The sequence below is a fragment of the Squalius cephalus genome (genome assembly GCF_949319135.1).
Source record: "Squalius cephalus genome assembly, chromosome: 25".
NCBI classification, from domain to species: Eukaryota; Metazoa; Chordata; class Actinopteri; order Cypriniformes; family Leuciscidae; genus Squalius; species Squalius cephalus.
In genome coordinates, this window is record NC_137146.1 from 28,795,611 (window position 1) to 28,808,840 (window position 13,230).

Genomic DNA, 13,230 nt, shown 5'->3' on the forward strand with positions numbered 1-13,230 from the left:
TGACCCATACAATGTATTGTTGGCTATTGGCACAGATATACCCGTGCGACTCGTGACTGGTGACGTGATCCAGGGTCTCATATACTAATCACCGAACTAATATCAAAAGGTTTCTAAACAGAATATATGCTTAGTATATGGTATAAACAGCACATCTTAACAAAATATATTTTTCACATTCAAAATGTATTTTTGACTGAATGCAAAATATATGTTGGACGATATAAATATTTTTGCATTAAAAACTGACACAGTGGGTCACATGACATCTGCAGTACGTCCGAATTTTAATCATACCACACACACATTGATACTTATTTAACAGTCGCGATGTAAATTCAAATTCAAATGTAGCGACTGTTTGTTTACGCTCTTGTTTGAGGTCAGTCGCTAGTTCCGCCTTCTCAATGACATCACGCATATCGTTAAAGACGGCTCGTGATGATTGGTCAGGACGCAGCGTGTAGTCTGACATGTTTCTTGTCCATGACACGACAAGAATTTAGGAATCAATCACATAATCTGACTCAGCGACTATCGTAACACACAGAAGCACTGTGCAGTCAAGCAAACAGTAAAGAATGATTGTTGGTTGAACTTTAAAAAGTAAGTATTCTGGCTGCCTTAATATTTTGACTTTATTTAAACGAAAAATTTGAGTTAATGTAAATCAACCGGAACTCAAAATATTATGTTATATGAACAACATTGGTTGATTTGACAAAAGAAAAGTTTTTTCTTAAATGTATGTTAGTCATATATATTTGGCCATTTTTAAAATGTTTTTAAAGATATTTTCAGATATATAATTTTAACTTTTTTTTAATGTTTTTGAAAGAAGTCTCTTCTGCTCACCAAGCCTGCATTTATTTGATCAAAAGTACAGTAAAAACAATAATACTGTTTATTCCTTTGATGGCAAAGATGAAATTTCATCTGCCATGAAAAACTGTACAAACTCTCAAAAAGGCAACGGCCAGCTATGGTGGACTTCATGTCGGAGTTAGTACATTGTTTGTCAATATCAGCCCTATTTCTTTGTGAGATTGTAAGCAAAGCAATGTTAGATTTAAACTCTCAGTGATAAATATCGTTGCCTTCTCCTTTGGTGTCCGTATGGTGTTTCCATCTCTCCCGCGTTCACGACTCTTGTCCTGTCGCAGGGAGTGTGTGCAGTGCCGGGCATTCGGCACCGGAGAGAAGAAGGACACGTGTGAGCGAGACTGTAGCTACTTTAACCTCATCGTGGTGAAGGACCGGGACAAACTCCCTCAGCCGGTGCAGGCCTTCCCTCTCATGCACTGTAAAGAGAGAGACGCCAACGACTGCTGGTTCTACTACACCTACGCCGTCAACAACAACACCGAGAAGGAGGTGCACGTGGTGGAGACTCTAGGTGAGCGTTCACTCTTTACAATGGCGTCACTCAATCCCAGTCTCAATCTGAATGTGCTGTGTTTTGATTTTGGTTTTATTTAAAGGGATAGTTCACCCAAAAATGAAAATTCTGTCAGTAATTACTTACCCTCATGTTGTTCCAACCCCGTAAGACCTTCGTTCATCTTCAGAACACAAATTAAGATATTTTTGATTAAATCTGAGAGCTGGATCACTCCTCCATAGGCTTCTATGGGATTATAACTTGCTGGCCCAGAAAATGTATTAAAGACATCGTTAATATAGTTCAAGTGACTCCAGTTGCTCAATCTTAAGTTTATAAAGCGACGAGAATACTTTTTGTGCGCAAAAACAAACAAAAATAACGACTTTATTCCACTTTTCATTTCCTTCTCTCTGGGCCTCGAGTCTTTTCACGTAGTGTTTAAGCGTAGCGCTTCTTGTGTGGTACGTCACACGCATCACACACATGACCAGCGTCGGCCAATAGTGAGCCTACGTGGTGACGTGCAACACAGACGCGCTACGCTTAAACACTACGTGAAAAGACTCGAGGCCCAGAGAGAAGGAAATGAAAAGTGGAATAAAGTCGTTATTTTTGTTTGTTTTTGCGCACAAAAAGTATTCTCGTCGCTTTATAAACTTAAGATTGAGCACTGGAGTCACTTGGACTATATTAACGATGTCTTTAATACATTTTCTGGGCCAGCAAGTTATAATCCCATAGAAGCCTATGTAGGAGTGATCCAGCTCTCAGATTTAATCAAAAATATCTTAATTTGTGTTCAGAAGATGAACGAAGGTCTTACGGGGTTGAACAACATGAGGGTGAGTAATTACTGACAGAATTTTCATTTTTGGGTGAACTATCCCTTTAAACATTTACTTACAGAATACAAAGAGCCAGCCAGGGGTTCAGGGACAGACAAATACTACATCACATATTAACTGAGAGAAAGAAAGAGAAGAAAAAGAAATAATAATAAGAAAGAAAGAAAGTAGAATAATATTAATTAAACAAATAAATATTGATTAAACAGATCACATAAATATAACAATCCTCCCCACAAAACATAAAATAATCATATTAAATAAAGATTATACAGAAACATCAGAAAGTGAGCATACATTCAAGGTTTTAGTAACCTTTTCCGTTACAGGACAAGGATTTAATATAGACCTTAACATCTTCTTGAAAGTGAGAAAAAGTGGGGGTCACTTTCATAGTTTTACATTTGTGGATAAAGTATTTTGCACGCAAATTAATTAAGTTGGAAAGAAAATAAACATTTTCAAATTGCTTCTCAAAAACGAAAAACTCAAACAAAAATCCTTGAAATAAAGCTCAAAGTCTTCCACAATGCCAGAAAAGATGCAAAAGAGTCTCTATACTTCATTTAAATTTCGACACAATGAAAGTTTTAACAGGATAATACCGATGAATAAGATTAAAAGAAATCTCTCTGACCTTATTTACCGATAGATACTTGATAGGAATAGTCCAAACCTTCTTCCACTAAATATTTTCCACTAAGTTGTTCCATCTTGAAATGACATGAGGAGTGGAAACAGTCATTAAGAAAAAGAAAACGCATATCTCTATTATTGTTGAATGTGTGTGTTTTGTGTGTCAGAGTGTCCGGCGGGTCCTGACATCATCCCGATCGTGGCGGGTGTGGTGGCAGGGATCGTTCTGATTGGTCTAGCTCTGCTTCTGATCTGGAAGCTGCTCATGATCATTCACGACCGCCGCGAGTTCGCCAAGTTTGAGAAAGAGAAGATGAACGCCAAGTGGGACACGGTATGTAAAAAAAAAAAAGAATGAGTTTTAACTTTATTAAAACTGGACCAAGATGCTTCAAGTTCCTAATCTGCCCAAAATTCCCAGATTGTTTCATCAGGAGTGTGGTTTTCCTGTTTGAGAGCACGGTTTTTAGGAAAGCTGTGCTGACTTTAAGGCCTGGTCCTGGAACTGAAAGGAAAGGCTTTTGGATTTGCAAGGCCTCATGTTTCTGGGTGTGTCGTGGCCAGTTGAGGTCAGTGTGTGAGACTCGCTGCTGCCCTCTGCTGGATCACGGCACATCATCACCCCCCCGGCGCGCCTCAGTGAATACAGAGTTTAAACTAACAAAAAAAGTTTATTTAGAAAAATCTGCACATGCTGATAATATAATATTAATGAAATAAAAGACGACCTAAGTGCACTTAAATAGAGTACACAGTAACACTTTATTTTACAGTGTCCTTGTTACATATGTTACATGTACTTATCATAGCAATAACAGTAAATTATGCATAATTACATGCAACTAACCCTCAACCAAACCCTAATCCTACCCTTACCCTATATGTAGTTAATTAATATTACTCAGTACTTAAATATATAATTGCATCGTTACAATGACACCTTAAAATAAAGTGTAACTGAATACACTTTCATGGCTGTGATTCATTGTTACAGTGTAATTATACATTTAAAATGCTGAGTAATATTAATTAACTACATGTATTTACTATAGGGTTAGGGTTAGGTGTGGTCATTAATAATCATGCATAATGATTATTAATTACTATTGAGACTACGTGTAACAAGGACACTATAAAATAAAGTGTTACCGTCATATTAAATACATTTTAAGTACATTTTAAATGATAATGCTTTAATAATCTTTTGTCGTGTTTTAAAGATGGACATTTATTTTATAATTTTAACAGGTGTTTTTTTTTTCCTGATATTACTACAAATTAATTGTTTCAAATGTGTAATTACAAATATATTTAACTACATGACTCACAAACTTCAATAGAAATGACTTTAAAGTGTATTTTAGTTTACCATAAATGCTTGGCAGTATATTCGGCAGTATATTTGAACTGTATTTCAAAGACAACAGAAGTAATTATGAAATTACATATAAAGATGTACTTAAGTGGGTCAAAAAACAATTGCATAATTGCATTTAATATCATTCTAAACTATAATACATTTTCATTTATTTGCAATTAACGTTCAATTACGTGTCCGAAAACATTACTTTCAGTTCACACTTAAGTATATTCTTTAGTAGCGTATTATTTCTGTAATAACTACTCTTTTTAAAAGTTTTTGCACTTCTTTTTCACAATGGTATTCTTAGACAAGAATCTGCTGAGAAACAGGAAATGAGGTATGATGTATCTAAGGCTGTGATACGGTACTTACGGGTCCATACAATCTAATTAGGATTTTTTTTTTTTTTTCAACTTTTATTAGAATTAGAAATAGTGTAAATATTTATTTATTCATTTATTTATTAGATTCCCACCATGAATAAAAAAAAAATATTACTTTCAGTATTAAGTTAAACAAAGTGGAGCTTCAGATTTAGTTTTAGAAGCAAATAATTGGATCCAAAACCGTTTCATGTTTTATGCTGTTGCCATCTCATTGCATCTTTATTCATACTTCATTCTGTTGCTGACGTCATCATTCAGTATGCATGCTTTCCTCCTTTTCCTGTCATGCTCATGAAATCTGTCCGTCTCCCTGTGATCAGCATCTTTTGTCCATCATTTCAGCTCTTCTGTTGCTTCATCTGTCCTTGATCTGTTATCTGTCCCTTTCCACTCTCAGACAGAGAATCCAATTTACAAGAGCCCTATTAATAAATTCAGGAACCCAAACTATGGACGTAAAGCTGTGGCTCTATAAGTTTGTATATCTCAATCCTCTTTCTGCATGTGTGTGTGTGTGTGTTTGTATGTGTGTGTGAGACAGTTTCTTTACCAGATCATCATTTATCCAACCACTTTTGTATATTATTTATATGTAGTTCAGTCATGAAACTCTAGAGGGCGCAGGCTGATCGGCCCTAAGCAATCACATCGTTAGCTCATGGCTCAAGCTGATTGGCTCTGCTGATCCTGCAGCCAATGAGATCGCTTGCTCATAGGGCTGGGCGATATGGCCAAAAAAAAATATCACGATATTTTTTTTTATATCAGTCGATATCGATAATTATCACGATAAAAGTCAAATCTTTATTTCTTTCAAGTTTAAAGGCGGATTTTTGCTCCTAAGTGAAAGTTGTAGAAACCAGAGCATTAATTGTGGTTTTAAACTACTCTTTATTGTCAGAACATATCAGGACAAACACTTGCCAAACTGGTGAACATTTCACAAATCTGAGGTAGAACATTCAAACATTTGTCATTTTTCCTGAACAAAATAAATATCTTTATTGGACAATTAATTTCATGTGCCAATTTTTATTTGGTAAAATGTAATATTCTGACTGTTTGAGTTTTATTAAACTTAACCATTGGTCATCCAGTATCATGCATTTAGATCATGATAACCTCACTATCATGGAAAATGTAACTTTATGGTTTCTATGGTATTTGTATGAAAAACAGTAGCCTAAATACATTATTAAATACTGTAATTATATTCCATCAGTCCTTTAATACATCGTCTACATTAATAATATAATACAATTCAATATGTATATCCCACATTTCATGGTGCAGTTAATATTACTAGGCTAACGTTACAGTAAATCCATGGTAAATGATGGGAATTTGTAGACGGAAAAGCCTTCTGACTGTATCGTTGCGCACAGTGTTTCTCCTGTTTGTCGGCGCTGTTTCATCTGCCTTTAAACTGGTTTAAGTCACGGAGACATTTGTGTTCTTCGCTGAATTCAAGCGCTTCTCACTGGATCTCGTGACGAGAGCGATCAGAGTAAACGCATCTGTTCTAGTGAGCTCGCGCTGCGCTGCCGTTTGGACTTTGAGCCGAGCGGATAAATGGTCGTGTGGCGCGCGGTAAAATGAGTTTCGTTCCGCTTTTGGCGCATCAACATTATCGAACATTTATCGACCTCTTGATATCGTTTTATCGAGAAAAATTATATCGCGATAATTATCGTTATCGTTTTATCACCCAGCCCTACTTGCTCATCATTTGAACAGTCTGGTTGAGTGTTTGCTGTAAGCTCTATCAGAGTTCCTCTGAACCCTCCACCTCCCCAGCTCCACCTGCCGAGATCTGATCCAGGATTCATGTGTGTGTGTGTGTGTGTGTTAATTACAGGCTCACAGCAGCGAGTCTGAGGATCTATTAGCAGTAGCGAGTCAATTCTTGCAGAGCAACTGCAGATCAAGTCCACCAAGACCACATACATTAACATTGCCATGTTCAATAACATGCTAAAACTATTGTGAGAGTTGTCATCATTTTCCATGAAGGTTTAAGCATTGGGTAAAACTCACTAATCGACTACAGCATGAGCATTGTACGGCGTTGTGCAATATTTAATCACAGTTTGACTTAATATTTAGCTTGTTCTTCACTGGATATCAGTGTGTTCATCAGAAAATGCTGTAAATAAATGTTAAAATGCTGCATGTGTTGTTTTATCTGCACTTTCTTAGGGAGTAAATGCATTTAGATCTGTACTTGTTTCTTATTTTTAAAGATATTATTGTATTCCTTTCACAGGGAGAGAACCCCATCTACAAGAGCGCTGTCACAACTGTGATCAACCCCAAATATGAAGGAAAATAATGACATTGGTTTCACGTGCAAGAATGTTTTGGAAGGGATGAGTGTGCAGAATTCCTCAGTTTTCCTTTAAATGGTTTGCTTTTTTCTCATTGTAATGTCATTCTTTTAGTAGCTCTGTATTGTAGCTCTGTTTAAGGGAGAACTGGCTGCCTCTCGTCCCTTGCAAACGTGTACAGGTTGTATAGTCTTTTTATTTACACCAGTATCTCTTCTTTTTACCCCTGTGTACATTCACACATCCTCTCTTCTCAAACACAACAGATCTTTGTGCCTTTGCATAAAGTGTTTAAGGGTTTCACTTTAAATTGTAGTGTAAAGGAAACCTTTTCCCAAAAGATTGCAAAAACTCCTCACATGCTATTTTAAAACATCATATGATTTTTTGGTTTATAATCTATCTGCATTCAAACTGCTCATCGCTGATGCTGTCAGTCATGTTGGCATATGTGACCAGTGTATATGTGATTTTATTTTGGGGGGGTTGATAAAAGTTTGGTTTAATATGCTGATAATCTATGCATATTCATTTACTGTCAGACATATCATGCATTTCATGCCTTTGTTTTTAGAAAGTGAAAACGCAGTTATTTCCCATGTATTCTTGCTCTTAGAAACGCATTATGGCACGTGTTCTGTCGTCAGCTGCAAATGTCTGTGTATGTTATGTGTTATGAAGGATTATATGTTGAACTAACGAGTATCAGTGTGTTCAGGGGAAATCCTGTAGTTTGTAGTCAATCGGTGTAGAAAGCCAAATGTCCTTAAACGCTCATTAGAAATGAGCGTAATTATTGGTACCTACAAATTAAATTTGAAATGTTTTCAGATAGTATATTTAAAATAAAAAATGGAAGTTGTAATTCACACATTTGGCAAAGCTCTTTGCTACAAAAAAATGTTGAGAGTTATGTGGAGAAAATGAAGAATTAGATTGTATAGTTTTTTTTTCTAAAGTTCTTATCATATGCTCAAAGGTACAACAACCCTGTATTTTTACTTATTTTATTTGGACATTATAAGCAGACTCAAAATAATAAATATCAAGCTGAAGGATGATAACCAGTTAGTTACTGCCGCAACACCCAATGTAGCTTGTTTTTTAAGTGCCTTTTTTCTGGTTTTCTCAATATTGCAATTTTGAATTTATTTATTAAAACAAAATCTAAATGATTGTGATCTTGTCTTTCTTTCAAAGTGGTAAACGCATTTTCAGCATTATTTAGGGTCACTGATATGTGCTTATAACAATACTATCAAGAATCATAATCTTGATGTCTAAATAAACCATCACCAAACCAAACCATCAGATGTTAATTAAAACATCACTTCACTGCTATTATGTTTATTATTATTATTCTCATTAGGCTATGTTAGTTTATTCTCAAATACAGTATAACTTCAGAATATAAAACTACCATAGGCTACTATACTATTTTTGCATTATGCAAACTGTGCTTAGTATGGTAATTGTAAAGTTGCATATAATAGCAGGATGATCTACAAGATGCAACAAAACTACGCTAAATCAAACAACTCTCCACATGATCTCAACTTTGTCTCCCGTGTGATGATCATGGTGATGATCGTCATTGCATCATGCGTCGGGTCAGAGGTCACTCTTCCACCGGAACTAGACTCGCGTACGGCCTTAACGGAAGCCAGTTCAAAAAATTATGGATATTTTTAGCTGTTTCGATTCAGAAGGCCTTTATTAACCCCCTGTGTCCATATGGATTACTTTAATGATGGATAGATGAGCTGTTTTGGGCTTCACAGAAATTGTAGGCCTACTATTCACTCCCATTAGCTTGAAAGAGGAATATCATTTTTATATAACTCCGATTGTGTTCGGCTGAAAGAAGAAAGTCATATACACCTAGGGTGGCTCGAGGGTGAGTAGGCTAAATCATGGTGTGATTTTCATTTTATGGCTGACCTAACTCTTTAAGTGCAGAAACAGATGTTAACCAACAGAGGGCAGCAGCGGATTACAAATACAGTTTCTTACCAATAAATATCTAAATAAAGTGCGTATATTGTTAAGGGAAAAAATACATTTTGCTAACAGACACATATGTGTATTTATTTGTTGATAATCAAGTGCATTCGAAGAGAGAAAGGAAAATAAAGAGTCCTTTCTCCCAGAAACAACACAAGACAGTGGACAGTGTTAGCACATCGACTCAGAGAGTTGTGGACTTATTGTTCCACAGATTCATTCATTATACACGAGTCTAGACTATGGCCACTGACAGCTAACGTCCACAACACACTGACAAGGGTACGTTTGTTCTATTCATTTACAGATGATGGTTTATCATTTACAGATTACCCTGGAAACAACACACACGCCATCGCATTTATCTGCGTACGAATCATACTAATCTTCAATGAACAAGCTCTTGCATACGGAATATGTGTTGTACTACATGTTATGTCAGCATTCAGCAAGTTACATACTGGTTGTTTGTTCTTCTTTCTTACTTATCCAAGCAAATGAAAATGAAGTTATTGCAGTTCAGCTCACGCCTCAAATGACTCAGCTGCAACAACAACCACATATTTACCATCCATCTCACTGAGTAATTCATTTCATCTGAGCTATTTCATGCTCCATTGTTTGTATAGTCATGATTCATGCACTAACAATTGAAATAAGTTATGATTATGGCCATCATGAGGGTAATGCACATGTGACTCAGCTGTTGATGGTTCTTACTAAGGAATCCGATTTGTTGAGGAGGGAAAAAATCCAAGAGTTTGAATCTCCTAAAGGTGCATCTCAATCAAATATAGGTCATATCTCAAAATAAGTGATATATGGATGTCTTCACCTTCACCTGGTGAAGTGGTTATCTTCCCACATACATAATCTTACAATCTACTGTACTACACCAACCAAAGGAGATTTTCACTTGTTTGCATGTGTGTTAACTTACAGGTCTGTCTGTACACTTGTCACTGTGCTGTTCATTCCAAATTGTTCACAGATACAACAAATTACAGAAAACATTTCATTTTAAATAAGTAGCCCTTTATTGAGTGTTTTTAGCAGCTTTCAAATCTTTAAAACCTTTACAAATCTCTTTTAATCCTTGACTAACGCTATCTGGGATAGAAAATAAAAGACTTAAAGACTTTAAGATCTTGAGACATTGTTCTGCAATTAATGCCCTTTAAAGTGCAAATGCCCATATTTTCGCTAGTTTTATTGAACCAAGATGGTCTCTTGAAGTCAGATATCGATTTTCTGAAGGAGTCTGGGACAAAATTTATATTACGGGGACAGTTCACCTTTCTTTCTTCTGTGGAAGCAACCTATGGAAGCTTGTTTCTGCCACAGAATAAAACAATTTAAAAGATAATTGCGACTTTTTATCTCACAATTGCGAGTTTATATCTCCCAATTGCGACTTTATATCATGCAATTGCGACTTTATATCTCGCAATTCTGACTTTATAACTCACAATTGCGACTTTATATCACGCAATTCCGAGTCAGAATTGTAAGATGTAAACTCGTAATTGTGAGAGAGAAAAAGTCAGAATTGTGAAATTAAAAGTCGCAATTACCTTTATTTTTTATTCCGTGGTGGAAACAAGTTTCCATAGCAACCAATATATAATTTAAAGTTGTAATGTTTTGAATTGAACCATATAATGCACAGACTCTAGACATAGACAACCAGCTAAAGAGCTTTTGTAGAAATCAAAACATAAATCAACCCAAACAAACATCATTCATGAAAACACCAGCTTACCGTTGTACAGTGACAATAATGCATCTCTTTCATGTGATAAATATTATGATAGGCTATATATCATGTAGTTCTTTAATTGGCAAGAACATGGTACAGCTCTGGAAGAAGCAACAGGACTCGCCAGATGTGTCTCAAAATTGTGAGTGTTGTCAGTCTAATCTAATCTTCACGACACATAACTGTTACTGATGTTGTTGCCTATGAAGGCCATTTCAAATCAGTTTCAAGGTTGTGCTTAAGATGTTATTTATGTAGACCAGGCGTGCCCAATCCTGTTCCTGGAGATCTACTTGCAGAGTTCAGATCCAACCCTGATCCAACAATAAGTGCTCCTAATTAGCTGGTTCAGTCATGTTTGATCTGAACTTTGCAGGACGGTAGATCTCCAGGAACAGGATTGGGAACCCCTGTTGTAGACCGTTAATGTCAAAACTACTTTTGGAGGGCCTCCATCCTGCAAGTTTTGTTCTGACCTGCTCCAACACGCTTGCCCAGAAGTTCCTAGTAATCCTGGAGTACTTAATAGCTGCTTGAGGTGTGTTTAATTTAATTAACTTCAACCTCAATTAAACACTCTTGAAGCAGCCAATCAAGGCCTCTGCAGGACGGTGGCCCTCCAAGAGCAGGATTAAGCACTTCTGCACAAGGTTTTGAGACACATCCACCATGTTGCATCTTTTCAGGCAGTCGTAGGAATGCAGAAAGTATAAACATCTGTTTTTCAGAGGTCGACACCCCTGTCCCCTCAGTAGAAAGCAGGTATGGTGTGCTCGATCACACAGCGTCTGCAGTGCTGTCGGACGAGTCGAAGCGCCTCAGGTGGCACATCACACTCTTGTACGTTTAGTAGCTGTAGCTCGGGGCATCCCGCCGCTAGCGCCATTAGCCCTCTCCCCGTCAAACTCTCACAGCCCCTCAGACTGAGCCTTCGAAGGCCTTCACAGCCGCGTGCTAATGCTTCTAGCCCAGCGTCCGACACCAGCGGGCAGCGGCCGACATCGATAGAGCGCAATCGGGGGCAGTTGCGAGCTAAATGGCTCAAACCCTGGTCCGTTAGCCCCTCGCAGCCCCGCGCATTCAGGTAGCGTAGCCGCGGACAGTAGCGTGCTACATAACGCAATCCAACGTCTGTTATGCGCATACAATGTGCTACGCTCAGATAGCGCAGGCGTCCCTCGAGGCGAGCGACCTCACGCAAGCCGAAGTCTCCCACCAGATGGCAGTCGCTGAGGCTGAGCTCGCGTAAAGAGGAGCAGCGCAGTGCTAAGTGTCTCAGGGACTCGTCTGTTAGGCGGCTGCAGCGACGCAGGTAAAGGTGTGTGAGATGCGGACAATGAAATGCGATGGTCCTTAAGCCTTCATCCTCCAGTGAGACACAGTCCGTCATGTCCAGGTGTCTCAGGCCGATCTGCTGTCCGTGAAGAGGAGTGAGCTGGAGACACGTCTCCTCGGTCAGGCTGATGCACGTCACTTTAGGGCAGCCTGAGGGGAAGGCAGGGAATGCTATCGTTATTATGGTTTATGAATAGGAAAGGAAAGTTCATCATGACAAACTTTAAAGGGTTAGTTCCCCCAAAAATGAAAATTCTGTCAGTAATTACTCTCCCTCATGTTGTTCCAACCCCGTAAGACTTTCGTTCATCTTCAACACAAACTAAGATATTTGACGTTGTGTAACAGCGCAGCGCTTCTGGGTTGTACGTCAGAACGGAGGCTCACTATTGGCCGACGCTGGTCATGTGTGTGATGCTGGCCAATAGTGAACCTCCGTTCTGATGTACAACCCAGAAGCGCTGCGCTGACATGAGGGAGAGTAATTACTGACAGAATTTTCATTTTTGGGGGAACTAACCCTGGTTGTTAAGACTGACTTTTCACATCACAGATTCCAAGGGTGCTAATATACAATCACTAGTAGGCTACTACCGAAAGACAGCGATTCATCTTTAGAAAAAAAATATATATATACTGATGTCCGGGCACTGATGTTCTTTGCATTGCTCATTGTTAGTTCATGTTAGTTAATGCAATAACGTTATAATGTTAACTAATGAACCTTATTGTAATGCATTTGTTACAGTATTTATTAATCTTTGTTAATGTTAGTTAATAAAAATTCAGCTGTTCTTTGTTAGTTCATGTTAGTTCACAGTGCATTAACTAATGTTAACAAATACAACCGTTGATTTTAATAATACTGTATATTAGTAAATGTTGAAATTAATATTAACTAAGATTAATAAATGCTAAAGTAGTATTGTTCATCCTTAGTTCTTAGTATTGTTCATCCTTAACTAATGAACCTTACTGTAAAGTGTTACCAGGTGTGCTATAAATTAATATTGCTCATAAACGGCTGTTGATAAAGTATTCACACTTGAAACGGATTAGAGGCTTGGACACAGAAACTGGTCTTCGATACGTAATGACTTAACCCGTGAAATGGTTTAGGATATAAATTTAAAGTTACGATGTAACGGAAGTAGTGACAGATCTTTCCTTCTATATTGTGTCGTTGTACAC

General features: G+C 37.5%; 2 protein-coding genes across 4 annotated transcripts in view; one reads left to right on the forward strand and one right to left on the reverse strand.

Moving 5' to 3' along the window:
- The window catches only part of itgb1a (integrin, beta 1a), a 43,633-nt gene extending 36,339 nt beyond the window's left edge, over positions 1 to 7,294 (forward strand). The window contains exons 14-17 of one of the 2 annotated variants that reach the window (XM_079863169.1): positions 1,164 to 1,396; positions 3,033 to 3,199; positions 5,012 to 5,089; positions 6,881 to 7,294. In XM_079863169.1, coding sequence (XP_079719295.1) covers positions 1,164 to 1,396; positions 3,033 to 3,199; positions 5,012 to 5,089 — 478 coding nt within the window. In that variant the 3' untranslated portion in view covers positions 6,881 to 7,294. The remainder of the gene's footprint in view (positions 1 to 1,163; positions 1,397 to 3,032; positions 3,200 to 5,011; positions 5,090 to 6,880) is intronic. The other variant, XM_079863170.1, reaches the window with a different exon arrangement.
- Positions 7,295 to 9,967: 2,673 nt separating this feature from the next.
- The window catches only part of LOC307153605 (F-box/LRR-repeat protein 7), a 57,697-nt gene continuing 54,434 nt past the window's right edge, over positions 9,968 to 13,230 (reverse strand). Inside the window, exon 4 of one of the 2 annotated variants that reach the window (XM_079863174.1) lies at positions 9,968 to 12,189. In XM_079863174.1, coding sequence (XP_079719300.1) covers positions 11,453 to 12,189 — 737 coding nt within the window. In that variant the 3' untranslated portion in view covers positions 9,968 to 11,452. The remainder of the gene's footprint in view (positions 12,190 to 13,230) is intronic. The other variant, XM_079863175.1, reaches the window with a different exon arrangement.